This window comes from Megascapheus bottae, chromosome 14, assembly GCF_031878675.1.
Source record: "Megascapheus bottae isolate mThoBot1 chromosome 14, mThoBot2.hap1, whole genome shotgun sequence".
NCBI lineage: Eukaryota > Metazoa > Chordata > Mammalia > Rodentia > Geomyidae > Megascapheus > Megascapheus bottae.
In genome coordinates, this window is record NC_143522.1 from 32123579 (window position 1) to 32149957 (window position 26379).

Here is a 26379-nt window from a genome sequence, read left to right on the forward strand (position 1 = left end):
CGCCGCCTGCACACGGGGCGGAGGGAGGGCGGGAGGAGGCGCGGGCCGGGGTCGGAGCCCGCCCGCCGCGCGCCCCCGCCGCCCCGCGGCCCGGCCCGGCCCGGCCCCGGCCCCGCGGGCCGCCCGGTGCGCCCCGGCCGCCCCCCCGCCCCGCCGCCGCCGCGCGCCCCGCTCACCTGCACGCACAGCGCCAGCAGCAGCAGCAGCCGCCGGGGCAGGCGCCCCCGGCCCCGCATCGCCGCCCCGCCGCCGCCCGCAGCCCCGCCGCCGCCCGCTCCGGCCTCCAGCGCTCGCCCGCCCTCCGAGCCCGGCGCGCAGGCGGCGGCGGCGGCGGCGGCGGCCCAGGCGGCGCGGGCGGGGTCGCGCAGCGCGCGGGCGGCGCGGCGGGCGTGCAGGGGCGGCGGCGGGGCGGCTCCGGCTGGCGGCGGCGGCGCTCGGCGGCCCGCCCGGCTCCCCCTGCGGCGGCCCGGCTCCCCGGGCGGCGGCGGCGGCGGCGGCGGCTCGGGCGGCGGCGGCGGGTCCCGGCCTCGGCTCGGCGCGCCCGCGTCCCCGTCCCCGCAGCCCACAAGTTCGGGGCGAGACTGACAGCTCGCTCGCCCATTCGTCACCCGCGCACCTGCATATGCATGAGGGGCGGGGCCTCGCCGGGGTGGGGCCGGGGTGCCGGGGCGCCCCGAGCTCCGGGCGCGCGGCCTGCGCCGGGGGCCACGCGCCGCGGCCTCCGGGCGTGCGAGCGCCCGCCGGCGGGGCCCCCGCCCCCGGGGTGCCGGGTCCCGCGCAGCCGCGCGCCGCCCGGCCGACGCCCCTTCCCCGCCCCCGCGGCCCCCCACTCCACGTGCGCGCCCCGGGCCGCGCGGCACATCCAGAGGGCGGCTCCGAGCCGGCCGCCCTCGGCCCCCCACCGCCACCACCGCCCCTCCCTGACCTCCACGCCCCTCCGCAGGGCAATGCCCAGGGTGCCTTGGCCCAACCCACTCGCCTGCACCCAGCGGGGCTCTTCCCGGGGCTCGTGGTCCCCTTGGTGGTTGGACAGCCTCCTTCCTGCCCGCCCCGGCTCCCCAGAGCCCTGGTCGCCATCATCAGCCTGAACCAGCCTGGCCGTGCCCAGGTGGTGTTGGGAGGAGGAACTTCAGAAGCACAAGTGCCTGGCAGGTAGAGGCGCGGGCAGCGGCTGGCCAGCCCTCTCCCCGGCCGTGACCCAGGCACGCCTGCCCCTGCCCTTCCCGGCCTACCAGCCCTGTCTGTGGGTCCTCCAGTGCCTGGCCTGCCGCAGTCCCGGGCCCACCCCCCCACCTGAGCCCCTGGGGACTTGGGGGATGACGGGTTAGGTGGGGGCCAGACACAAGCCAGGCCTGGCCACACACGGAGACCCCCGCCAAATAAGGGAATTGAAGCTGTGTTCAGAGCTTCTGGTTGCTTTCTTCCTGCAAGAAGGGACTCCCTGCAGCGACACCTCCTCTTTTCCTGCCCTAGCAGAGGAGGAGACACCAAAGGAGAGAAACTCCATGCTTGTCCAGGCTGTGGCCCCTGCAGTCCCGAGGCCCCTCTCTGTGCGGGGACAGACAGCAACTGAAAGAATGTAGACTACCTGAAGTCTGTCGTCAGAATGCCGAGGGCAGAGAGCAAGCCAGGGACGGAGGAGCTGGAGCGGCACGTGACAGGCCCTGGCTGACGGGGCCTGTATGGGAGAGGCAGGGTGGGCCAGCCAGGCCAGGGGAGGGACAGCCGTCCTCCTGCTGCAGCCATTGGGAAGTCACGCCAGCCTCACATCGTCACCTACATCTCTGCCTGCAGTCAGGCGAGGCGGGAGCAAGGTCGAGACACTCATGTAGGGCAGAGGGGACGCATGCTGGGGACTCCATCTCCCCAGCCTCTCCCTGGCCTACCTCCGCGGCTTCCTGCTGCTGGCCGGCTGGGGGAGCAGGACCAGCAGGCTGGCTCTGCTTCAGGGAGCCCGGGCTCTTCTGTGGCTGCATCTAGCTCAGGACACTGGCTCATTCCGGCAGGGTCACAGCCTCCCTGGGGCCTGTCCACTGGCCCGGCCTGCGGGGTAGAGACCCCGCCGACCCCGCCCCGGCCTCTCCTGGCTTCCTCGGGCCCTTAGGGAGTCAGACCTTTGTTCTGACAGCCAGAGCAGCCGGTGAGCAGGAAGGGCCGGCCTGTCTTCCCACTCAAGATGGCACCTGCCAGGCCTGTGAGCCCTCTCCCCCAAAGCAACCCCCCCGCCCCGCCTCCTGAGATGTCCAGGAGAAGCTAGGTGTGAGCAGCACCCACGCTTCCCACACTGTGGGGAGGAGCTGGGCACCCAGAGGCCCCACAGGGCTCCCTCCCCGCAGGGGCCCCACAGGGCTCCCTCCCCGCAGGGGCGGCTGGACCCACCGTGGCTTCCCAGAATGGAACAGTGACCACCAGGACCCATGCAGTTCTCAAACGATGCCTTGGCATCTCTGTTCTGTGCCAGGCTGCCCCACCTCTCCCAGGAAGGCCTCCATCACAAGCTATCTTGGGGTCCACAGGACAAGCACCCCTCAGCCTCCCAGCTCCACCCACCCACCAGCAGCAGGTGTCTGAGTGAGCTCTGAAGAGCGGCTCAGCTGTGCAGGGTGGAGAGAAGAGCCGCTCGGCCTGGGCAGGGCCTTTAGGCTGGAGGGCACTCCTGATGACCAGACAGCCCAGGGTCTGGGCAGAGCTGGCTGGGCTGGGGAGTGAGCTCTGCTTCCGCCCATGTCCTGGGGTGCTAAATATAGCAGCCAAGGAGGGGAGTTTCCGGTTACAGCCCCCCCCCCCCGCCGTGCTGGGAAATCGATGCCAGCTCCATTAGGCCCAGAAGCCTCCTGACCTGCCCATCAGGCTGCAGAGCAGAGCAAGGGGACTGGACTGCACCCAAGTCTGGGTTCCTGCCCCTCACCCGGCGCCCACCAGATGTCCCTGAGGCAGCTGATAGCGCCTGCGGACCAGCCAGGGGCCTGGCTCCGGGTGAGCATCAGACAGGAGGTGGGGCAGAGGCCACGTGGGGGGGCAGGACTCCCGTCCTCACACTCTGGTCCTGGGACTGTTCTCCTGGGGCCTCCTCCAGGCAGGGTGAAGCACACCACACACCTAGGGCCCCTCCCTGGTGGTGCAGTCATTCACCTGGCTGAGGCCCCACCTGGGCTGTGACCCACATTTACATACAGGTGGCGTTGCTGCCACCGTGGGCCTGCTGCTCAAGACTCCTCAGGGCGGCCCCAATGCCAGGCCCACCCAGGGGCATCCAACCTGTGGCTCAGGCGTCCTCAGGGCTTTGTGGGCTGGCAGGAGGTGGGGGGCTGAGTACCTGGGGTGGGGCAGGGGGTGGAGACGCAGGCTGGTGCCTGTCCTGGCATGTCCTGTCTCAGTGTCAACCATCAGGACGCCATTGTTTCAGCTCAGGGCCAGGGGGACCCAGGGCACAGAGCAGAGTCTGGGGTCAGTGACCCATCACCTAGAGTTTGGGAGAAGGGGATCTAGAAAAGGGCCAGGCCAGGTCACCAGCCTTGCCTTGCTTCATATATTACTATCCCAGGCCAGACTGTGAGCTACACAACCTCCGGCCACCCCAGGGACAGGATCCTGGAGGACATCGCTAAGCTGCCTGCGCCGCACAGGGCCGACCTCAGGCAGGGGGCAGGAGTGCTCTGAGGTTTGCAGGTCCGTGCCACACAGGCCAGCACAGCCCTCGTGCCAGGCCTGGGCTGTCCAGCCCTGGAGACTGCTTTGCGGGGCACCTGCCATCCGCAAGCCCACTGACACTCTCTGTACCCTGCTGGCGGAGTGAGGACCCTGGCACCCTTGGCCCAGGCCACCCTGGCTCAGGCTCCTGGAGGAGGTCCCTTCAGCCCGCCAGGAAGGTAGAGCAGTACAGCGCCCGCCTCTCCTCTCGGCTTCCAGGCTCTGCACAGCCGCTAGTGGGACTGCAGGCAGTCCTCCCTGAGCGGCCTCCCCTCTCCCTGTCTGCTCCCAGGCTGCTCCAGCTGCCCATCAAGCAGCAGTAATCCTCATTTGTCCCCAGCCCTCTGCCTGCAAGCCTTAAGGGGAGCCAGGGCCTTCCTGGACAGCCTGCATCCCGTGAGGCCCGTCTCAGGGTCATCCAAGGTCACAGAGTTCAGACGTGGCCACTGGCTGTACCTATGCAAGCTTTATTGGTCCAAGCTTTATTGGTGGAGGGTGGGAGGTCAGGAAGGACCTCTGGGTCTTGCTGGGGGCCCAGGTGAGGGGCTATCTGGCTGAAGAAGCACGAGATGACAAAGAGAACGCCGAGGGTCTTGGGGATGTCGGGGTCGTTTGCAAAGGCCTGGGCGCCATCCAAAGGCAGATGCACGACGTCGATGACCTCGCCCTCCTCCGCCACACCTCCACCCAGTGCACTGCGCTGGGCGTCCGTCACCTCCGCATAGAACACGGTCTGGCTGGAGCCGGCAGGCCCACTCCAGCCCTGCGGGAGGAGAGTGGGGCACTAGGCAAACCACCCAGTAAACCATCTGCCCCTTCCACTCACTCCTCTGGCCTTCCAGGAGGCAGGACCCAGGGGACCCCCCTCCTGACTCTGAGCCCTGGTTGGTAGGTCCCTGTGAGCTGCCCCCTTGAGCAGGGCACCCAGGAACGTGTGAAGCCATGTTTTCCATAACTTAGCCATGTTACACGTCAGAGACTGGTGTGTGACACACACACACAGGTGACTCAGGGAACCCCAAGACCCCATCAGAGGAGCTGGAGAGAGGACTGCGAGGTCAGAGAGATGCTGTCTACTGGCCATGAGGACAGTGGTACGTGGTTGGCAGGAGCCTCAGAGGCAGCTGAGAGAGGTCCCCAGCCGGTAGCCAACAAGGAAACATGGCTTCTGCTCGTGGCCACGCGAGTAGAATTGGACTACAATTCTGTGAGCTGGGAAGAGGACCCCAGAGCTGGGCACATCATGGATCTGACTGGCGGCCCTGGCAGGTGAGGTCCTGGACAGAACACGAAGGGTCAGGACACAGCCTTCCGACCGGGAGAAGCCGGGAGGTCAGAAAGGGTGTTGCTGGCACCCACTGCCTTGGGCTGCCATCCTCACTGGACTCAACTCAATGCTTCCTTCCAAGGCCCAGGCTGCCCGCCCCAGGGACTTCCAGCAGGCCTGAGGTGGCCGGCTTGGTTTGTGCAGACGCCTGCCTCTGACCCCACAGACAAGTTCAGGAGGCGGGAGGGGTGGGGGGCGTGGGTGTGAACCGCAGTGAGTCTAAAGAGAAGCCTGGATCTGGTGCCTGGTGCATGAACCAAGGCCAGCCAGGGGCCTGAGAGAGGCGGAGACGCCTCCCGCACACAGGCCTGGGAGCAGAGACGATGGTGCACCCAAGACCTCCCTGCCCGTCTCCACGCCCCTTCCCCGCCAGGTGGCCACAGTCTGCCAGTTGATGGGAGCAGCCAGCCTGTGGTGTCTCCAGCTCAGTTTCCTCAGCTCATCGAGAAGACAGACGATGGTCCCTTGGCTTTCCTGGGCTTGTCATCTGTGGCTGGCAGGTGAGTGCCTGGCGTACCACCGGGCGAAGGACAGGAAGTCACCATCATTGTCACGGAGTGGATGGCCCCCCCATCCAGCCCCCGTGACTGCATCAGTCCCAGCTCCTGCCCTCCTTTCCACAACACAAGTACGAGTGGGTCCTAGAATCAGACCAAAGCCTACAGGCCCTGACGATGGACCCGCTGGCCAGCACGCCTCTGCAGGACCCATCCCAATACCCTGTGCCCTCCACTGCTGCTCCACTGCCAGCCTACCGACTAACCTCCTCCGCAAGCCAGGCCCCTTGATTCTCCCTGCACCAAGTTGGGCAGTCCTGGGCAGAGGCCTTCCACACGGAGGACCCCTGAAGGCAGGCTGTCCAATCCATTACCAAGGAAACACATCCTTCAGGGAGACAAGGGCAGGTCCTCAGACCGACGGCTGGGTCGCAGGTCCAGCAGGGAGTGCTGTGAGGCACCAGAGACATCTGGCCCTTCCCCAGGCAGAAGGGGACTCAGCACTCTAGGAAAGGTGCCCAGAGGTTGGAGCCCAACAGAGCCAGGGTGACAGGCACTGAATGACCCTCTCCCTCTCCCTGGACTCCAGCTAGGCTAGAACCTGTGCCAGGGCTCTCAGGGCAGGGGACAGCTGCACCCCAGCGTCCTGTCCCGTGAAGGCCTCCTGGGAGCAGTAATGGGGGTGCCTGGGCTTAGCCCTCCGCAGGGCTGCCCTGTGGCCCAAGATAGCCTTTCCTCATTTCTGAGCCGCACTGAGAGCAGAGCTGTGACTCACCCACCCCCAGCGCAGTGCTTAATCCCACAGGAAGTGGGGCATCTGTCCACAGCAGCTGGGGCTGGGGCTGCAGACAGGGCCTGAGATCCCGCGTTCCCGCCTGACTCAGCCCCTGAGCAGCATCTGTCCCAACTTCGCTTTGGTCACAGGAGGATTCTGCCTTGCGTCCACATCCAGGGGGCAGGGCAAGCCCCCCACCCCGCATCCCGGGCCATCCTGGGGATCCTGCTGCCGGCCCAGCCCGCCCAGCCCCTCACCTGCACGTGGCCACCCGCTGCAGGTCCCAGGGGTCCAGGTGGTAGCCACACTTCTCCAAAGCCTCCTTGCAGGCTACTTTTTCCAGCGAGAGCCCCGGCTGGTCCACCAGGCCAGCGCACAGCTCCAGGGTCACCCCCACGCGCCGGGCAGCCCTGGACGCGGCTCCGAGGCCCATCCTGGGCTGTGACCGCCAGGGATTCTGGGAAGCGGCGCTCCACCTCATTTGCATACACAGCTGGTTGGAGGAGCAGAGCCCCATGGTGGCCCCCCACCGGGACAGGCCACCCGCCACACCCTGTACTCTGGCCCTCAGAACCACGGGGACCTAGAGACCAGCTGCCGATGCCCCCAGCTCGGCCCGCGCGCCTCACCTGGCTCCTTTGAGAAGTGTTGAACATGAGAATCGTCACACTGCATGAGGGAGACAGCACAGAAGCAGGCCCCACCCTGTGGCCCTGTTCCACTCCCACAGCCTCAGAACCCCGGCCCCGTCCTCAGCCTGGACACAGCTGGCAGGCCGCCATCTTCTGGTACACCACCAGACCAGGACCTGCTGTGGTCCGGCGAGGAGATGCTGGGAGGCTGGGAGCTGGGGCGGGATGGTGAGAGATATTTGCCCTTGCTGGCCAGCTGGCCATCAGCCTCACCTTCAGGCCAATGGCTGTCCAGGCTACATCCTGGGAGCCGGGGCAGGGCGGTGGGATCGCCTCTCCAGCTGCCACCGGGGCCCATCAAGGGCCTGGCTCAGCCTCCCACTCCTGGCTGACCCCGTGCCAAGCTGCAGGAGGTTTCTAAAGACCACGAGGCAGGCTGAGGATGTGACTCGAGTGGTAGGCCCTGGACTCACTCTCCAGAACTACAAATTGTAGTGATAACAGCAACGACCAGGCCAGGCACGGTGGCTCACGCCTGTCATCCTAGCTACTCAGGGGGCTGAGATCTGAGGATCGCGGTTCAAAGCCAGCCAGGGCACTAAAGGCCGTGAGATTCATCTCCAATAAACTACTCAAAAAGCAGAAGTGGCTTAAAGTGGTGGAGTGCTGGCCTTGAGTAAAAGAGCTCAGGGACAATGCCCAGACCCAGAGTTCAAGCCCCACACCTGGAAAAAGAATAATAACAACTATGAAAGGAGCAGAAGCTGGGAGTGGAGGGCTACAAATCCCTGGGCCCCAGAATCAGCTCAAGGGCATCCCTGGGCCTCACCTGTCATGTGTCTTCATGAAGTCCCAGGACTTGTGGACACCGTTCTGAAAAAAGCAAAGACAGCAGTCAGGGTCACATGGCTGCCAGCACCAAGATGCCCTATGTGGTTCTGCTATGATAAGACAGACCCCGCCCACTGGTTGCCAGACAGGAGGACCTGCTCACAGCCTGCGCCCACTGGCAGGAGGAACCGCAGCAGGCGAGGGAGAAGGCACAGCCCTCCTGACGTTCTGAGAGTGGGACAGAAAAGCTGGCAAGGAACGAGAGGCATGCCATGAGCATGAGGGGCTGCAAACACAGCCACGGGTGTAGAAGGGGTCGCGAGACCCAGAGGGGCACATGGCCCATTACAGACAGGGCAGGGAGGACCCCAAGGAGCTGGAGCAGAGGCCATGTCTACTGGGCCACTAAACAGCAGGACAGAGGGTGGGAGGGGCTGGCTGCCTCCCAGGAGGCACCACCGCTGGGGTTATATGCAGGACTTGTCGATTTGGTGATGTGGCCTGAGAGTGGGACACCTCTGTCCTATAGGGCTTCTGCCACCACCTGCTTCCCCAGCAGGTGGGATGGGCTGGAGGTAGGGCAGACCAGGGCAGAGCTGGGCCCACTGGGAAAGCCAGAGCCATCACCTACAGGCCCAGCCTATGAAGGAGGGGGGAAGAGGGGCCCACGCTGTACAAGGCAGGCTCCTCCAGTGACTGCAGCAAACAGTGGCCAGTACCCCCTGACAAGTTTGTGCTGGTGGCTTAAGCCCCCCAGCCTGCTTAGGCCACCCACCCCTCAGTCTCCATGGCCAGCTCGGCACAGGTGCTGGGGCTCCATCCTGACTGGTTCCGAGACCACCTGACTGAGCCCAGAAGACCTAGTGTGCAAGCAGGCTTGGAGGAGGGAGGAGGCCATGGCACTGCCCTGGGAGGGCTTCCTGGATGAGGCACAGAATGAGGAAGGGCACTCCCGGCCAGACAGTCTCAGACAAGAGGCCCAGCAGGTCCGCAAGACCCAGGGGACGTGGCTGTAGCAGAGGTGCCCTGGGTGGGTGGAGAGCCGATGTCCTGCACAGGCAGGCTTCCCAGGGCGAGCCTGGGCCTGCCTGGTGACCAGCCACCCACCCCGAAAGGCTCCAGGGACGCCCCCTCCCTCCCCACCCACGCCCACCCCTACAGCCTCCCTCCAAGCAGGTCAAGTCCCAGGACGTTCTCAGTTCAAGACCCTTAGTTCCGGCAAGCTGAGTGGAAGGTGGGGTGACCTGACCCGGGCAGCGGAGGGAGGCCAGGCCGTGTGGCCGTCTCAGCCTGCTCAGGCGTCTCTGTCCATCCCAGCCTCCCTTGCCAGCTGCAGCAAAAGTAAGAAGGGCTGCAGGGGCCCACCTCTAGTGGGACCCAGCCCTGTGTCTGCGGGGAGGAAAGCTGTCCTCGGCCCGCCCAGCCCAGGGCCCTCAGCTGCTCCGCTCCACTCTGCTACCAGGGCTCTGACTGGAAACGGGCAAGTGGCTGCTGCCCACGTGTCCACCCCACATGCCCCCCCCACTGCCCTTGGTCCTGGCTCTTGGGGGCTCCCTACTCTGGACCAATGAAAGACAAAGGACCAGTCAACTCCCACCTCTGCCTCTCCACCTCTGCCTCTCCATTGGCCCTCCCCCCCCCCCCTGGGCTGGACCACCGTGGAGGAAGCATGAGGAACAGTAGACACCACCTCAGGGTCAGCAGAGGATGGGCACTGGGCTGGGACAGGGAGGGACAGGGCAGGGCTCGCCAGTCCAGGAAGCTGGGCGGAAAACACCCAGAGCTCCAGACGCTCTGACCTGGTGGAGGCGCAGGGAGCGGCCACCCTGACCAAGGCCAGGTGGCCATTGATAGGAAGCCAGGAAGTGTGGCTGGAGAGAAGGTGGCCAGGCTCTGCCTGCAGGGAGGAGCAGGGGGGCTGCAGGGACTCAGCCACCAGGATGGCCTGAGTCCACCCAGGCCCGCGCAGCTGCTGCCCCGCCACCCGGGCGCCCCGGGGTGCTCCTCCCTCAGGTCAGCGTGGAGACCCCGCCTGTGCAGAGCCTCCCCATCCCGGGGTCCTCTTCCCCATCCCGGGGTGCTCCTCCCCATCCCGGGGTGCTCCTCCCCATCCCGGGGTGCTCCTCCCCCAGGTCAGCGTGGAGACCCCGCCTGTGCAGAGCCTCCCCATCCCGGGGTGCTCCTCCCCATCCCGGGGTGCTCCTCCCTCAGGTCAGCGTGGAGACCCCCGCCTGCGCAGAGCCTCCCCATCCCGGGGTCCTCTTCCCCATCCCGGGGTGCTCCTCCCCATCCCGGGGTCCTCCTCCCCATCCCGGGGTGCTCCTCCCCATCCCGGGGTCCTCCTCCCCATCCCGGGGTGCTCCTCCCTCAGGTAAGCGTGGAGACCCCCGCCTGCGCAGCGCCGCCCCATCTCGGGTCGCCCGAGGCTCCACGGACGCCAGCAAAGCGCTCTGAGAGCAGCGGGACTTCGGCCCCGGCCACCCTGTGTACGAGCCCTTCTATGGGCGAGCCAGGCTAGGGGTGCAGACGGGGCTCGGGGTCGGCGGGGGGCGAGTGGGGGGACAAGTGGGTGGAGCCTGGGCTGGGCCGGGGCGGGCGGGGCCTCGAGGACAGGGCGGGTGGGGCCAGGAGAGGGCGGGGCCTGGAGGGCGGGGCGGGGCCGGGAGAGGGCGGGGCCTGGGGCGGGGCGGGGCCGGGAGGGCAAGGCGGGGCCATGAGGGCGGGGCGGGGCCTGGAGGGCGGGGCCATGAGGGCAGGGCGGGCCTTGGGGCGGGGCCGGGAGGGCGGAGCGGGGCCTGGAGGGCGGGGCCTCGAGAACAGGGCGGGGCCGGCCGGGCGGGCGGGCGGGCGGGGCCGGGCGGGCGGGCGGGCGGGGCCTCGAGAACAGGGCGGGCGGGCGGGGCGCCTCACCTGGCGGTAGTGCAGCGCGTAGGGCCTCAGGTAGGGCGAGCCGGGGCAGCGCCGCACCGCCACCCCCTCGATGCAGTACATGGCGGCGGGGCAGAGCCCGCGGGGTCCGGACCTGCCGGACTCGGAGCTGGAGGCTGGCCGTCGGCTTTGGGCATGCTCAGTGCGCGGGGAGGAGGAGGAGCGGGGAGGAGGAGCGGGGCGAGGAGGGGAGGGGAGGGGGGGGAGGATCGGGGAGGAAGACGGGCAGGGAAGGGAAGGGAGGCGCGGGGAGGGGAGTGGAGGGGGGTAGGAGGGGAAGCTCCAGCACCTGGCCCCCTCCACCATCACCTGCCCCCCTCCACCAGCACCTGCCCCCCTCCACCATCACCTGCCCCCCTCCACCAGCACCTACCCCCCTCCACCATCACCTGCCCCCCCTCCACCAGCACCTGCCCCCCTCCACCAGCACCTGCCCCCCCTCCACCAGCACCTGCCCCCCTCCACCAGCACCTGCCCCCCCTCCACCAGCACCTGCCCCCCTCCACCAGCACCTGCCCCCCTCCACTATCACCTGCCCCCTCCACCAGCACCTGCCCCCCTCCACCATCACCTTCCCCCCTCCACCATCACCTGCCCCCCTCCACCATCACCGGCCTCCCCTCCACCATCACCTGCCTCCCCTCCACCATCACCTGCCTCCCTCCACCATCACCTGCCCCCCTCCACCATCACCTGCCCCCCTCCACCGTCACCTGCCCCCCTCCACCGTCACCTGCCCGCCTCCACCGTCACCTGCCCCCCTCCACCGTCACCTGCCCCCCTCCACCGTCACCTGCCCCCCTCCACCGTCACCTGTCCCCCTCCACCGTCACCTGCCCCCCTCCACCGTCACCTGCCTCCCCTCCACCATCACCTGCCCCCCTCCACCATCACCTGCCCCCTCCACCATCACCTGCCCCCCTCCACCATCACCTGCCTCCCCTCCACCATCACCTGCCTCCCTCCACCATCACCTTCCCCCCTCCACCATCACCTGCCCCCCTCCACCGTCACCTGCCTCCCCTCCACCATCACCTGCCCCCCTCCACCATCACCTGCCCCCTCCACCGTCACCTGTCCCCCTCCACCGTCACCTGCCCCCCTCCACCGTCACCTGCCCCCCTCCACCATCACCTTCCCCCCTCCACCATCACCTGCCCCCTCCACCATCACCTGCCCCCCTCCACCATCACCTGCCTCCCCTCCACCATCACCTGCCTCCCTCCACCATCACCTGCCCCCTCCACCATCACCTGCCTCCCTCCACCATCACCTGCCCCCTCCACCATCACCTGCCCCCCTCCACCATCACCTGCCCCCTCCACCATCACCTGCTCCCCTCCACCATCACCTGCCCCCTCCACCATCACCTGCCCCCCTCCACCATCACCTGCCTCCCCGCTGCATCACCTGCCCCCCTCCACCATCACCTGCCCCCCTCCACCATCACCTGCCCCCCTCCACCATCACCTGCCCCCCTCCACCATCACCTGTCCCCCTCCACCATCACCTGCCCCCCTCCACCATCACCTGCCTCCCCTCCACCATCACCTGCCCCCCTCCACCATCACCTGCCCCCTCCACCATCACCTGCCCCCCTCCACCATCACCTGCCTCCCCTCCACCATCACCTGCCTCCCTCCACCATCACCTGCCCCCTCCACCATCACCTGCCTCCCCTCCACCATCACCTGCCTCCCTCCACCATCACCTGCCCCCCTCCACCATCACCTGCCCCCCTCCACCATCACCTGCCTCCCCTCCACCATCATCTGCCCCCCTCCACCATCACCTGCCCCCCCTCCACCATCACCTGCCCCCCTCCACCATCACCTGCCTCCCCGCTGCATCACCTGCCCCCCTCCACCATCACCTGCCCCCCTCCACCATCACCTGCCCCCCTCCACCATCACCTGCCCCCTCCACCATCACCTGCCTCCCTCCACCATCACCTGCCCCCCTCCACCATCACCTGCCCCCTCCACCATCACCTGCCCCCCTCCACCATCACCTGCCCCCCTCCACCATCACCTGCGTTCCTCCACCATCACCTGCCACCCTCCACCATCACCTGCCCCCCTCCACCATCACCTGCCCCCCTCCACCAGCACCTGCCTCCCCGCTGCATTACCTGCCTCCCCCTCCAGCGCCTGCCTGGTCGTCCTGTTTCCAGGAAGGGCAGACCTGCTCAGCTCAGCTCCTTGCCTGGAGATGAGTCCCGTGGGGTCCTCTCCTACTCGGCGGGCAAGGGACAGGCAGAAGATCCAAGCAAGACCTAGAACTGAAGAGCTCCAGGTTGGCAGGCCACAGCAGCTCGGAGGCCAGTGGAGGTGTAGACAGCAGAAGGGGCAAGGCTCTAGCGAGCCTGCTGTCCTCCATGCTTCCAGGCATGGAGCTGGCCGGACCCAGCCTGCCACCCATGGTGGGGAGGAAGTCTCCCGGGCTGGCCTTCCCACAGGAGCCAGCTCAACACCTGACAGACACGAGCCCTGAGGGGCCAAGTGGGACTCCAGGGTGCTCTGGCAGCCCTCAGCTCACAGCCTCATTCCCTAGCAGGCTGAGGTCAGCCAGAAAGTCCTGGGCCATTGCAGCAGGGGGAGGGGACTTCGTGGTGGGGGCCTCAGAAACCGGCCACTGCCTCCCCTACCCTCCCAGAACTCTTCCTGGGACCGGTGTTTTCCATCTCTTGCCTTCTACCTGGCGTCCTGGAAGCTCACCTGTGACCACCCTCCCTCTGGGAAACTGGCCCTCTGCAGCCAGGTCGTCATGCCTTCCTCGCACCCCTCTCACCGCGTCCACCTCGGGTGTGTGGGAAAGGTGAGCAGCCAGAGGGCACCAGCAGGAGCGCTGGCAGCTCTGCAGAGGTGGGGTTGAGGACTTTCAGCTCCCAGCCCTCCACAGAGCCCCTCTCCTCCCTTGGAGGGCAGTGTCCTTGGTGGACAGCCACGGGGAGAGAAGCAGGCTGGCCCAGGGGTGTGGGCGCCAGGCAGGGCGGCAGGGGCTGGAGAGCAGGCTGTCCAGGGGTTTGGCTGCTGAGTGGAGGGGAGGAGCCGGAACGTGGCCTGGCGGTAGAGTGCTCCTCTAGCACGCACGAAGACCTGGGTTCAATTCCTCAGTACCACATGCATAGAAAAGGCCGGAAGTGGCACTGTGGCTCAAGTGGTAGAGCTCTAGCCCTGAGCAAAAAGTGTCCAAGGACAGTGCCCAGGCCCTGTGTTCAAGACCCAGGGAGAGAGAGAGACCCAGGGGCTACCTCTCCTGTGGGCCCACATGGGGAGGGGTTTCTGGGAGGACACCCATGCCCCGGCAAAGGACAGAGCTCTGCAAGGCCAGCTCTGGGTGTGGCAGCATGCTGGCAAAGCTGGCTACAATGTGAATGAACTCTGGTGAGCCGGGCCTCGAGGGGCGCTCCCGGGGTGTCTAGTCGCCTGGCCAAGAAGAGAGGTGGACGCTGAGCTCCTCCAGAGCTCTGCTTCTTCCTCAGGAGGAGGCAGAGAGTGGATGGATGCAGGAGGACCCAGGCGAGACCAGGGACGGACGGGCCTCTCACTCCTCCTGGCTGCCCTCCCTCCTGGCCCTGAGCCCCTGGTCCTCCCTGTGCCAGTGTGTCAGAGCAGACACTGAAGCCACCTTCCAGTGCCACCCCTGTGCCACACAAGGTCTGGGCAGGGGATGTGCACAGGCACAGCCGCCTGCAGACGCCTCCTCCCCAAAGCCCAGAGCTGCACGTCCAGAGCGTGCCTCCCTCCCCGCCAGCCCTGCTCCCTCTGTCCACCCGTCCGCAGGGGCCAGGCCCCTTGGGGCCTGACCTGTGTCTGGAGAGGCCCTGCCAGCGCTGGCAGGGGCACACGTGCTCGGCTGGCTGCATGACACCGGGTGCCAGGGTGACTTCTAGAACTGGGAGAGGGTCTGGCATGCTTTCCCCTGCTCGAGGACCTAGGCTTGGTGAATTTCTCCACGCATCCTCTACTGCTGTGCGCATCTGAGTAGATTTTCTAGCGCTCACACTAAGGGAAGAAGGGCTGAGGTTGTGACCCTCAGAGCAGGGCACATGTCCACAGTGGTGAGCGGCGACTGGATTCAACACTGGCTACTCAGGAGGCTGAGATCTGAGGATCGTGGCTCGAGCCAGCCCAGGCAGGAAAGCCAGCGAGACACGTCCTCCTCCTCCTCCTCCTCCTCCTCCTCCTCCTCCTCCTCCCCCTTCTCCCTCTTCTCCTTCTCCTTCATTGTAAAGGTGATATACAGAGGGGTTGTAGTTTACATAAGGAAGGTAATGAGTACATTTTTTTTTGTTGTCGTTTATTTTTTTATTTTTTACTTTTTGCCAGTCCTGGGGTTTGAACTCAGGGCCTGAGCACTGTTGTTGGGCTTTCCTCAAGGCTAGAGCTCTACCACTTAAGCCACAACACCACTTCTGGCTCTGTGTGTGTGTGTGTGTGTGTGTGTGTGTGTGTGATGGGGCTTGAACTAGGCCTGGGTGTTGTCCCTGAGCTCTTCAGCTCAAGGCTACCACCCTACCCTTGAGCCAAGCCCCACTTCCCATTTTCTAGAGGTTAATTGGAAATAAGAGTCTCAGGTCCTTTTGTGCCTGGGCTGGCTTTGAACCTTGATCCTCAGATCTCAGCCTCCTGACTAGCTAGGATGACAGGCGTGAGCCACCACGCCTGGCTACTTCTGGCTTTTCCTATGTATGTGGTACCAAGGAATCGAACCAGGGTCTTTGTGCATGCTAGGCAAGCACTACCACTAGGCCAAACTCCTGGCCCCTATTTTTGTTTTGCCAGTCCTGGGCTTTGAACTCAGGGTCTGGGCTGTGTCCCTGAGCCTCTCTGTGCTCAAGGCTACACTTTACCACTTGAGCCACAGCACCGCTTCTGGCTCTTTCTGTGTATGCGGTACCGAGGAATCAGACCCAGGACTTCATGCATGCTAGGGGAGCAGCGAGTACATTTTCTTGAGCCACGTTATTCCCTTCCTCACATTCTCCTGTTCTACCACAACTCTTAGCTCCAGTTAATCACAGAAAAAGCTGGAAGTGGTGCTGTGGCTCAAGTGGTAGAGTGCTAGCCTTGAGCACAAGGCGCTCAGAGGCAGTGCTCAGGCCCAGAATGCAAACCCCAGGACCAGCCAACCACAACAAAACACCGAGAAGAGCGAAGGGCACAGGGTTTTTGGTCTGCACAGCTGGGTGGGGGCCTTGCTTGCAGGACAGGACTCGTGTTTGCTGCGTGGTAGAAGCCAGGCTTCTGTTTGGAGAGACCTCTGCAAGGCATCTCAGAATACTGGATATCACAGTGAAAGAACAGAGTTGAATCCCAGCTGGAGAATGTGCACGATAATTGACTCAAAATAGGTCAAAACCAAAACGTAAAAATCAAGATGTGAAGCACTTAGAAGGAAACATAGGGTAAGTCTTCATATTCTCTCTCTCTCTCTCTCTCTCTCTCTCTCTCTCTCACACACACACACACACACACACACACACACACACACACACACACACACACAAAGACTGAAGTGAGGCAAGCTGGCTGAAGTGGCTCAGGCCTGTAATTCTAACTACTCAGGAGGTTGAGATCTGAGGACCATGGTTCAAAGCCAGCCCGGGCACTAAAGACCATAAGACTCATCTCTAATCACAAGAGAAAACCGAAGTGATGCTGTAGGGGTAGGGCAGTAGCCTTGAGCTGAAGAGCTGAAGGAACAGCACCTAGGCCCAGAGTTCAAGTCCCACCACTACCAACAACAACAAAAAAGACTAAAGTGAGGACCAGAGGAATGGCTCAAGTGGTAGTATACCTGCCTAGCAAGCCGACCCTGAGTTTAAATCCCAGTCCTACTACAGGGGGAAAAGTTCTCTGTCATTTCTGAGCTTTAAAAGGAAGGTGATTCTCATGCCTGTAATCCTAGCTACTCAGGAAGCTGAGATCTGAGGGTCATGGTTCAAAGCCAGTCCAGGCAGACTCTTCTCTCCAATTAACCAGCAAAAAGCTGGTTGTATGTGACTGTAACTCAGTATAACTACACCACAGGCCTGTGAGCTATATGTAATCATGCAATCTCAATAAAGAAATCTCTTTTTTTGCCAGTCCTGGGTCTTGAGCTCAGGGCCTGAGCACTGTCCTTGGGCTTTCTCAAGGCTAGAGCTCTACCACTTGAGCCTCAGCACCACTTCTGGCTTTTTCTATGTATGTGGTATCGAGGAATTAAACCCTGGTTATTGTGCATGCTAGGCAAGCACTCTACCTCTAGGCCAAGCTCCCGGCCCCTTAATAAAGAAATCTTAAAAAAAAATTAAAAAAAAGAAAGAAAGAAAGAAAAGAAAGAAAAGAAAGCTGGACTAGAGGTGTTGACTAAAAGAAGCCAAGAGGGGGAAAGCCAAAGGGAAGCATGAGGCCTTGGTTAAGGTGCCAGGTTCAAGCTGCAGAGCTGGCACACAGAGAAAAGGCACGCCATGACAAACCTTGAGGACACTCTGCTGAGTCACCACGGGAACACCGAGGTCCCCGAGGGGGGACCCGGGTGCCAGGCGCTGGGGTGGTGCCGGCTGCACACTTGAGATGGCCACTGTGCTAGATTTCCATTTGTTTGGGTGTTGGAGACAGGAAGCTCAGGAGGAGCCAGCCCAGGCGGGTCTAGAGCTCCCGATCCTCCTGCCTGGCCTCCCAGCCCCGACCGACGGCTTCTGCATGCTGTAACGTGGAATGGTGGCTGTTCGGTGTAATGCATCAGGAATGACAAGAACGTGGGGACACAGGTTCCACAGAAAGTGGCTGCCCAGCTCGGAAGCTGTGCCTGCTTCTCCCTGCCGGCATACAGAGTCACTTTAACTTTGCCGCGGCTTGTCCCTCTTTCAGCGCTCCTAAGTGCCAAGTAGAACTTACTGCAATTGGAAAACCAGAGGACCCTGCGGGCTGGTGGGGGCAGGGTGCTCAGCAGAGCTGGGGGGGCGGGGGCAGCGCAGTCTGTGTGGCTCTGCGGGGGAGGCGCCCCAGGAGCCCGGCTTTCTTCCTCAGGAGACAGATGAGGCGGCCATGGCCAAGGCATCTGTGTGGCTGCCACTCTGCCTGCACTTCCGTGGCTCTTCCCTGACCCGCGCAGGGGCCTGCCTCTGCCCGCGCAGCCCCCTCCCGGCCTATCTGTGGCTTGCTCAGGACAGACAGCAGGTCTTCCTGCTCCAGGCCGGGCTCTCCGGCTGGCCACCTGTCCTGTCAGCCGGCCTGCCCACCCCCACGGTGGCCCTTTGTCCTCTGTGTCCCGTGGGGCCAGGAATGAACCGCCTGCCAAGTCCTCGCCGCGCGGTCCTCCCCGCTGCTCTGCCTGCCTGTGGCCTTGGGGAGATCTGGAGGCGGCAGCCGGGCCTGCCCGTGCGCGTGTGCGCGTGCGTGTGCACGGGTGTGTGCCGGCCTTGTGCATGTCAGCTCTGGGAAGGCTCCCCGGGCGGCTCCAGTGTCCCCGCAGGCCGGGCCCCCACTTCTGGCTGAGCTCTGGTTGGTGTCTTCTGAGGCCTCCAGGGCCGCCGGACGCCCAGCTGTCCCCGGCCTCTGGACAGGCTACCCCAGGGCCTGCGTGTGCCGGGGAGGGGCCTGGCGCGCTGACAGCAGGGTCTGCGGGCCAGGTTGGGGGAGAGGCGGGGCGGGGGGCGGTGGAGGGGCCTCTGCCTCCCCGGGCGCGCGTGTGCGCGCAGGCGCGGGGTGCCCGTACCCCCGGCTCAGCCCCGAGCCCCCCCGGAAGCCCCGCCGCCAACAATGCCTGCGCGTGGCTGGCTGGCCTTCCCTGGAATGGGCTTCCTGGAGCGGTGACTCAGGCAGGGCGGCCCCAGGGCCCCCGCCCGCAGGCCCGGGCCCATCTGCTGACCCCGGGGCCTCCTCCGGGACTCCACAGGCGAGGGGGCCACGGCGGCCCCGTGGGAGGGACCCCTGGTGACCGGGACCCGCTGGCCATCCTCGGCCCGCCTCAGGCCGGCGCCCAGCTGCTCCTCCCCCGCTGGTCCTCGGGGACTTGGCTCCCCCTCCCCGCCCGGCCCTCCGCCCGGCCACGCCGAGGCCGCCCTGCCCTGGGGGTGTGGACGGCCGTGCCGCCCGGGCCCGCGCCACCGAGGAACGGGGAGGAAGGGGGCTCCCCGGGCCCCGCCGCGGGCCGCCCGCCTCGCGCGCCGCCCCTCGCGCGGGCCCGGGACGGGGCCCGGCCGGGTCGGCCTCCGCCGCCCGCTTCCGGCCGCCGGCCCCAGCTCGGCGCGGCAGGAAGTGGCGGCCGCGGAACAAAGGGCCCGGCGGACAATGGCCATTGAATTGGGCCGGGGCGCTCGCGCCGCCAGCTGCCCGCGCTGATAAGGGCCCGCCGGGTCCCGAGCGCAGCGGAGCCTGGCGCCCGCCGGGGCCTCGCCGCGGGGCCCCGAGCGCGGACCGCGGCCGCGGCGCAGGCGGCACCATGCCCGCCCGGCGCCCAATGGGGAGCCGGCGCGCCCCGCGGGCTGCGTACCGGCCAATAGCGGGAGCGCGTGGGGAGCCGGCCCCGCCCCCGGCCGGCCCCGCCCCCGGGCCAGGCCCCGCCCCCCGGCCGGCCGGGCTGGTTGCCGGGGCCACGCGCAGGCCGCGCTCTCCGCGCTCTCCCGTGGGTGGGGAGGCGGACGGCGGGCCGTTCCCGCGGGAAGCGCCCGGGTCCGTCCGTCCCGGGGCCGGGGCCGCCAGGGGCGGGATGGAATGGGCGCCAGCGGGGCGAGGGTCTGCTCCTGGCCATTGGAGATCGTGCTCCCCAAGGAGGGGACCGTGGCAGGGCCTGGTGGCTCGGCCTGTCATCCCAGCTACTCTGGAGGCTGAGGTCTGAGGATCGAGATTCAAAGCCAGCCCGGGGCACAAAAGATCTGAGACGAGAGAGAGAGAGAGAGAGAGAGAGAGAGAGAGAGAGAGAGAGAGAGAGAGAGAGAGGAGAGAGAGAGAGAGAGAGAGAGAGAGAGAGAGAGAGAGAGAGAGAGAGAGAGAGAGAGAGAGAGAGAGAGAGAGAGAGAGAGACAACCATGCTCCCACAAGCAGGGGCTGGCCTGCTCCACATTCAGGGGTCCTTTGTCCCCACGCAGAGCAGCCTTTGCCGGAGGCTCAAGAGCTCTGATGGGGGCGGTGCAGCCAGTGTGCCCCCTGTGGCAGTCCCCAAGCCTGGCAGCCCAAGGATGAGAGCACCCTGAAGGGACCAGAGGATCGGGAGGCAGGCAGGCCTCTGTCTGTCTGGGCACTGCCCAGGCCACTGCACTGCCTGGTTTCATCTCCACTTTCCCCAGCCTCACCCAGGACAGACGACAGGGAGCCCGGGTCAGCTTCAGAGGCCATCAAGAAGGTCCCGCAGTCACGGGGTGGCTCGGAGAAGGGGACAGGTGGATTTGCCCAGGGTCAAGGGAGAGCCAGGTGTGTGTGGGAAGCTGGAGGCAGAGGTGTGGCCTCCTCCAGGCAGGAAGTTACCTGTTCCTAGCATTGCTGAGGACAAGGTGGTGGCCATGGCCTTGGAGGAGGGAGCAAGTCTGGCAGAAGTCGGCCCTGCCAGCAAACAAGCCCATGTGATGGCTCTGGATGGGGTGGCAACAGTGGAGCCTGATGGTTCTGGGCACGGGGCCCAGGTGATGCAAGGCCTGCTGGAGGGAAAAGGGCTGCAGTTACAGGTGGTGAGGGGAGCTGCTCTACCTGGAGTCCCATCAAGGAGCTGGCGCTGCCTGCCCTCTGGGGACAGCCCCTCCCCTGTGGCTTGAGCAGACACCCCGTGAACCCTACTCTTCCTCCCGGGCTCGCCCGGCCTGTCCCTGCTCTGGCCATCCCTACGTTCCTCAGAACGGTAGCTGCCCTTTCTCCTGGCGGCTGTCAGAGATGCCCGGTGCCCAGGGGACGTTTCCCTCACCATCTGAGAGTGCAGCCCGACAGACAACAGAGGCGCGAGGCACACTGCGTTCTTTTGTAAGCCTTCCACGTGGGGCCATGGCCCCGAGGCCTGCTCACCCAGATACCCCTGGGTGCCTGGCCCCTCCACTTGGGCTGCAGGAAGTGGGAACCTAGCAGCCTCCAGCCTCCGCCCTTTATCAGTTCTAACCCCTTCCTGTGGCCAAAGTGGCCTGGGCCCCTTGGCGCCAGGATGCCAAGTGACCAGTGACTCAGCCAGAGCCCGGCATGGGGATACCCTGGCCCCAGGCCCACCTCCCAGTACACCCTGGGCTCTCTCCACTACCCGCACCGGACAGCAATCCTATGGCAGGCAACTCCTTCCCTCGCCAGACTGCTCCCCATGGCTTAGGGCTCCGCTCAGCTGTCCTATCCTCAGGAAGCTTGTGACCCTCCAGTGACCCCCTAAACCCAGCCGTCAGGGCTGCACACTTCTGCCTCCTGGTCCCCTCACATCCAGCATGGCTGCAAGGTCCTGAGTCTAGCATGCACCCCCACCGCCATGGCCACGTGTCCTGGTTGTCCCTGATCCACTGGACAGACCAGCCCTGGGAAACCTCGCTCCTCAGTCCTTTGTCACACCCAGTTCCTGACACAGCCCCTGCGGCTCCAATGGCACTGCCCTTGTGTTGTCACCTGGGGCCGGTAAGCCGAAAGCCTGAGCCCTCGTGTCCTGCTCCTGCCGGGGCAGCTGTTTCTCCAGGAGGGGCCCCTCTGCCGTGGATGCCAGAGCTCCACAGAGCGTGCACTGAGTCACCTCGCCCCCCTTACCCACCCTCTCTCCCCCAGCCCAGCTCTGTGTATTAAAGTGGAAATCTGGTCGGGGATGGAGTGGAGAAGGCTCCAGGCTGCTGGCCTTGTCTGCTGGTGCAGGAGCTTGCTCTTAACTGTATCCAGGTGGGGAAGAGGCATCTGCTGGCTCCTACCTGCAGGAAATGCCAGTCCTCTCTCAAGGCTGGCCTTGGGGTCTCCCAGAGGTGAAAGCCACAAGAGGACCAATAGTACCACCCAGCTCCCCACCCCACCCCTACTTACAGATCCTTGAGCAGAGGGGTGCACACGTGGACCCAAGCCTGTGACTGTCCCTGAGCTCAGTGTGACCACTGTCATGCTATAGAAAACCTCATTCCAGAACCGCTTCCTGGCCTGGGCTGGGGGACCCTAGCCAGAGGTACCCCGGAGGCCTGGAAGGCCATCTCCAGGCCAGAGTCCACCTCATCACCCAAGATCATCCCGCCCCTGCCAGCCTCAAAGCAAGGACTTGGCTCCAAGAAGTTGCCAACGCTGCCGAGTAACTCATGAAAGAAGTGAGAAACGTGTGTTTTGTGATGGAATTTCAGAAGAGGGAATGTGGACACAGGCCGTGAAGGAGACCTGGGGAGAGGGCAGCAGAGTCCAGGAGATGTGGGTGACGGGCACTGGGACAAATGCTTCCATGTATTTTCCTTGATACCATTGCCAGTGATGCAAACACAAGCCCTCGTCTCCATGCAGGAGGAAACCTGGGCTTGCCCCTGGCACCACCCCACCTATAGGTATTGTTTATCTTCTGTGGCAGAGGTCTGCTCCCTGCTTCACCTACGCTTGCCCATCCCTGTGGGTCAGCTCACGGGGCCTCTTTGTCCAGTCTGGCTGAGACGCCCAGGCCTTCCCCAGGTCCTGCAGGTGCTTTTAACGTCAGGGGTCTGGAAAACATCCACCGTGCAGAGACCACACGGACCTGCTCAACCTCCAGGTTGAGCTACCACCATGCCTCCAGGTCTGGCTCTGTGCCCTGTGCTAGGGGAACCAGCGGGTTGTGGGGCAGGAGCCATGAGAGCCAGCCCTTGGGACGGCCGGGGTTCAGGCCAGGCTAGTGAGTGGCTTTCCCAAGCTTGATGAGGTGGCTGGCAGTTTATCCACCACAACTTCCAACCACCCAGGCAAAGCCCCTGGGCTGCCAAGGGAAGCCCTCACATCACCAGACTCCCCTACAGCCCTAGCCTCCTGACACAGCCTCCGCCTGCTGGGCTGCAGGGGCTCAGCCTGGAAGCTCAGCCATGGGGACTTTCCCCCTGCCCTCAGCCTTCCAGTCGGCCCTAGCTGAGATCCCACGGACCTGGCCACAGTCTCCTCCTCAGCAGGGTACAGCTCCTTCCTGGCCTGGCCTGGCCGAACGGTGTTAATCAAGGACATGCGGAATGAGGTTCAGTGACAGGCCAGGAAAATGGACCCAAGTTGGGTTGGAGTTAGGTCCCACCAGTCTGGGGCCTGCATGGGACTCAGCCAGGTCTATTGTGTGGGGACAATGGTTTCTGGAGCCAGGTTCCTCCCTGATCAGGAAAACCATAAAGGCCTTTGCCACCGCCCATGGTCCCTTTGAAGGCCTGGGCAGGCTTCAGGCCCCAACTGCAGCTTTGGCCCAGCTGTCTCTCTCCCCGCCAGAGGTCAGCTAGCTCTCCAGCACGTAGCAGGAAGCAGGGACAGGTGCCTTGCCAACCACCCGGGAGGCAGCAACCCTACATGGCTTGGGCTCAGCAAGTCTGCAGAGTTCCACAGCCCTACCCGGGAGCTCACCACGTTGGGGCTCCCCACTGGGGCAGCGGGACCTAGAGTGAGAAGGAGGGGAGCAGGTAGGGCAGGACAAGGGGCAGAGACATGAACCACCTCTGGCCCCGGGTCCTCCACCCAGCCTGCTGGGCCTGGGCAGTGCCAGGGTCATCCTGCAGTGGGGACAGGACCTAGGGCTTCAGGGTCACTGGCATCAAGCTATGGCTGTCTGGTGGAGACTGGATCTCTTGCAAAGCTCTCTGGCGCAGCCTTGAGCACCAGAAGGGGAGAGATCCAGACAGCCTGGATGATGGCTCAACCAGGCCCCCTCGTGGTGAGGAAGCATTGGTGCTTGGGTCACACTGTGACTGGTGAGGTGGGGAGGGTGTCAAGTGTCAAGTTAGGCCTCAGCCTTGGCTCTGCCCTTGGCCCCACCCAGGCCATACCACACATGGCCACTAAAGGGAAGCCCCGGGCCAACCAGTGGGGCTGGAACCCTCCAATCCTGATAGGTTTCAGCTCTTGGTGGGTCAGTCACTCAGAGTCTGGCCTCAGCTCCAGAACTTCCAGTGAAGCCTGAGGGTTGCAGGCTGGGAAGGGACAAGGTGGCAGCAGAAGGGCCTGAGAGTCTGTGCACCACAGGGTGAGGTGCAAGTGGCATGCATGCATGGAGAATTGGTTTCTAGTGGACAGAGGTGCAGCTGGCAGTTAGGTGGGCGGCCCCGCTGGCTCGCCTGTGTACACTGTCCTCCAGCTGGCTGACGAGGCCCTGCCGCCCACCATCTCTGGCATCTCCCATGGGACATGCTGGCAGGGGCGTGGAGCTGTGTAGGTGTACCACGCAGGCTTCCCAGCCCAGGATGGGAAGCAGGCCTCTCTAGTACCCAAGGAGGGGTGGTAGGAGGCGGAGAAGGGGGGACACACAACCCCACTGCCAAATCCACCCTGGCTGGGGCCTCCGGCTGCCTTTTAAGCACCCACTGCTGGCAGGGGTCTACAGCCAGGGTTCTCTTGTGCTTGCACCACCCTTCAGGGCACTCGCCATTTACAGCCACAAACCCACCCCACCAGAGGCCGCTGCACTCTGGAGGCCTTGCTCCAGACAGGGAAGCAGGGGCTTCTCATGCCAGAAGGGGCAGCCCGTATGGAGCCAATGTCCAGTTCTGGCGAAGGTCTTCCCAGAGCTTGCAACAGAGGAACAGCTGTAGATTTGCAGGGCTGGAGGCGCGCAAGAGGGGCATTAGGATGTCTTAGAGGGACATGTGGGATTTCTTGCCTTGGGCCGGCTTTTCCCTGGCTTCTCAGGATGCTATCCTTGGTCCTGAACCCAGCTGCAGAGTGGAGAGCAGGCAGGGTCTCCAGAGCACAAGGAAGCACAGCAGAGAAGGGCTGACCACCCTTCCTCCTCGGTACTGTCAACCCCCGCACCTTTCGGAGGGAGCCTCAGAGAAAGGCCTCTGAGCCCAATGGTGTCTCCAGGACACAAGTACCTTACCATCCTAGAAGCCAGGCTAGAGGCCCAGCCTAGTGCCATGACAGCACCTTGACACAGGGGCCTTCGCAAGGAAGCAAGGCCAGAGAGTGGCAGGCATCTGTCCACCATTGCTTCCTGCATCGACCTGGCCTTGTGTCCATGCCTGTAAGTGTGTGTCTCCAGGCAAAGGCAGGGCTCAGTGTGTGTGTGTGTGTGTGTGTGTGTGTGTGTGTGTGTGTGTGTGTGTGTGTCTGTGTGGTGGGCCTCCAGGCAAAGGCAGGGCTCAGAGATAGCAGATAGAACCCTTGGGTCTCAGGCTGGAAGCAGCATCACTGGTCCAAGGACGTGGCCTTCCAGCTAGGTATAAACAGGACCCTCACACCTTTCAGGGGACCTCTGCTTTATGCCCAGCTAGACCAGGAATCCAGAGTTCCTGGCAAGTTTGGCAAGAACTCTGACAGCCCAGAAGAGGGAGCAGCCACACACAAGTGAGGTATCATATAGCCCCGTCTCACTCTGCTCTCCCGTGGTGGTGTCCACTCCCGTCTCACTCTGCTCTCCCGTGGTGGTGTCCACTCCCGTCTCACTCTGCTCTTCTGCCCAGCCCAACAATCTCTGAGCTGACCCCAGCAATGTGGTCCTCCCTGCAGGGCCGTGGGGTTCACTCTGCTCTGTCCCGCCGGCCTAAGAGCTCCCTGTAGACATGAGGCAGGCATAGTGGGCACTTGGCCTGCCATGGTATCCTGTGCCCCACCGGAGGGGTCACGCTGGGAGGACGGGAGTTTCTGCCTTTCTGAACCAGCTTCTCGCCCGCTGCAGGGCTGGCCACAGGGGATGCTTGGAGCAGGAGGTGAAGTAAGAGTCCAAGGCCCCAAAGGCTTCTGCACTGAACAGAAACGCGGTGTAGACCTGGAGTGCTAGTGAGCAGGGACCTAGCTCTTTTCACCTGGACAGAAACTGGGCCTGGGGAAGGCGGTGTGGGCAGTGCAGCTGTAGCAGCCACAAGGCCACGGCCCTCAGGACCTCTCACCTTCTTGCCCCGGGCTGCATCAGGGGAGGGAGGGTGGAGCTAGAAGCCAGCCAATGGGTTCTTCCTGTGTGGAGGTCAAGATCCCTGGGGCAGCTGGAGGTCTGCCTGCCTGCCCTCTGTCCACAGGCACTGAACGCAGCTCAGACAGGAGCTGCAAAGGTTCTCAAGTCCCATTCCCTGAGGTGTGGGGTATGGCGGAGGTTGGCACCAGCCGTACCCACAGCCTGGACCTGACTGACCCGTCAGGTCCCAGAGGGTGCCTGCATCTTGGGGTGGTAGGCCTGCCTTCTTCTTCTGCTGTCTGGCCAGGATGCTAAGCTCCGTCAGGAGAGCTGGAGGAAGGCACAGCCTTGGGCAGGGCTCTGTTGTGCAGGCCCTCCATGTTTTCCTTTTTCTTATTCTGTCTGGGCCTGGGTGCTGTCCCTGAACCCGTCAGCTCAAGGCTAGCACTGTACCCCTTGAGCCACCGCATCAATTCTGGTTTTCTGGTAGTTAATTGGAGATAAGTGTCTCATGGACTTTCCTGCCCAAGCTGGCTTTGAACTGCAATCCTCAGATCTCAGCCTCCTGAGTAGCTAGGATTTCAGGCGTGAGCCACTGGCGCCCGGCTTCTTTCATGTTTCCTTATAGCACGGGCAGGCTACTGCCTGCCGTTGAGGGTTCTCAGGTGGGCCTGGCCCTGGGTGGCACCCAGGCCTGGGCAAGCCCTTCAGGTCCGATTAGACACATGCAGTCAGCTTCCC

The 26379-nt window shown here is 64.3% G+C and overlaps 1 protein-coding gene across 1 annotated transcript; it reads right to left on the reverse strand.

The window, feature by feature from the left end:
* Positions 1–4123: 4123 nt before the first annotated feature.
* On the reverse strand, positions 4124–10783 carry Nudt14 (nudix hydrolase 14). Its single transcript, XM_090344158.1, is given in 7 exon segments — positions 4124–4474; positions 6116–6227; positions 6547–6687; positions 6689–6799; positions 6917–6958; positions 7751–7794; positions 10663–10783. Coding segments are annotated over 7 exon segments (882 nt in total). The 5' UTR covers positions 10744–10783.
* Between the last annotated feature and the right edge of the window lie 15596 nt (positions 10784–26379).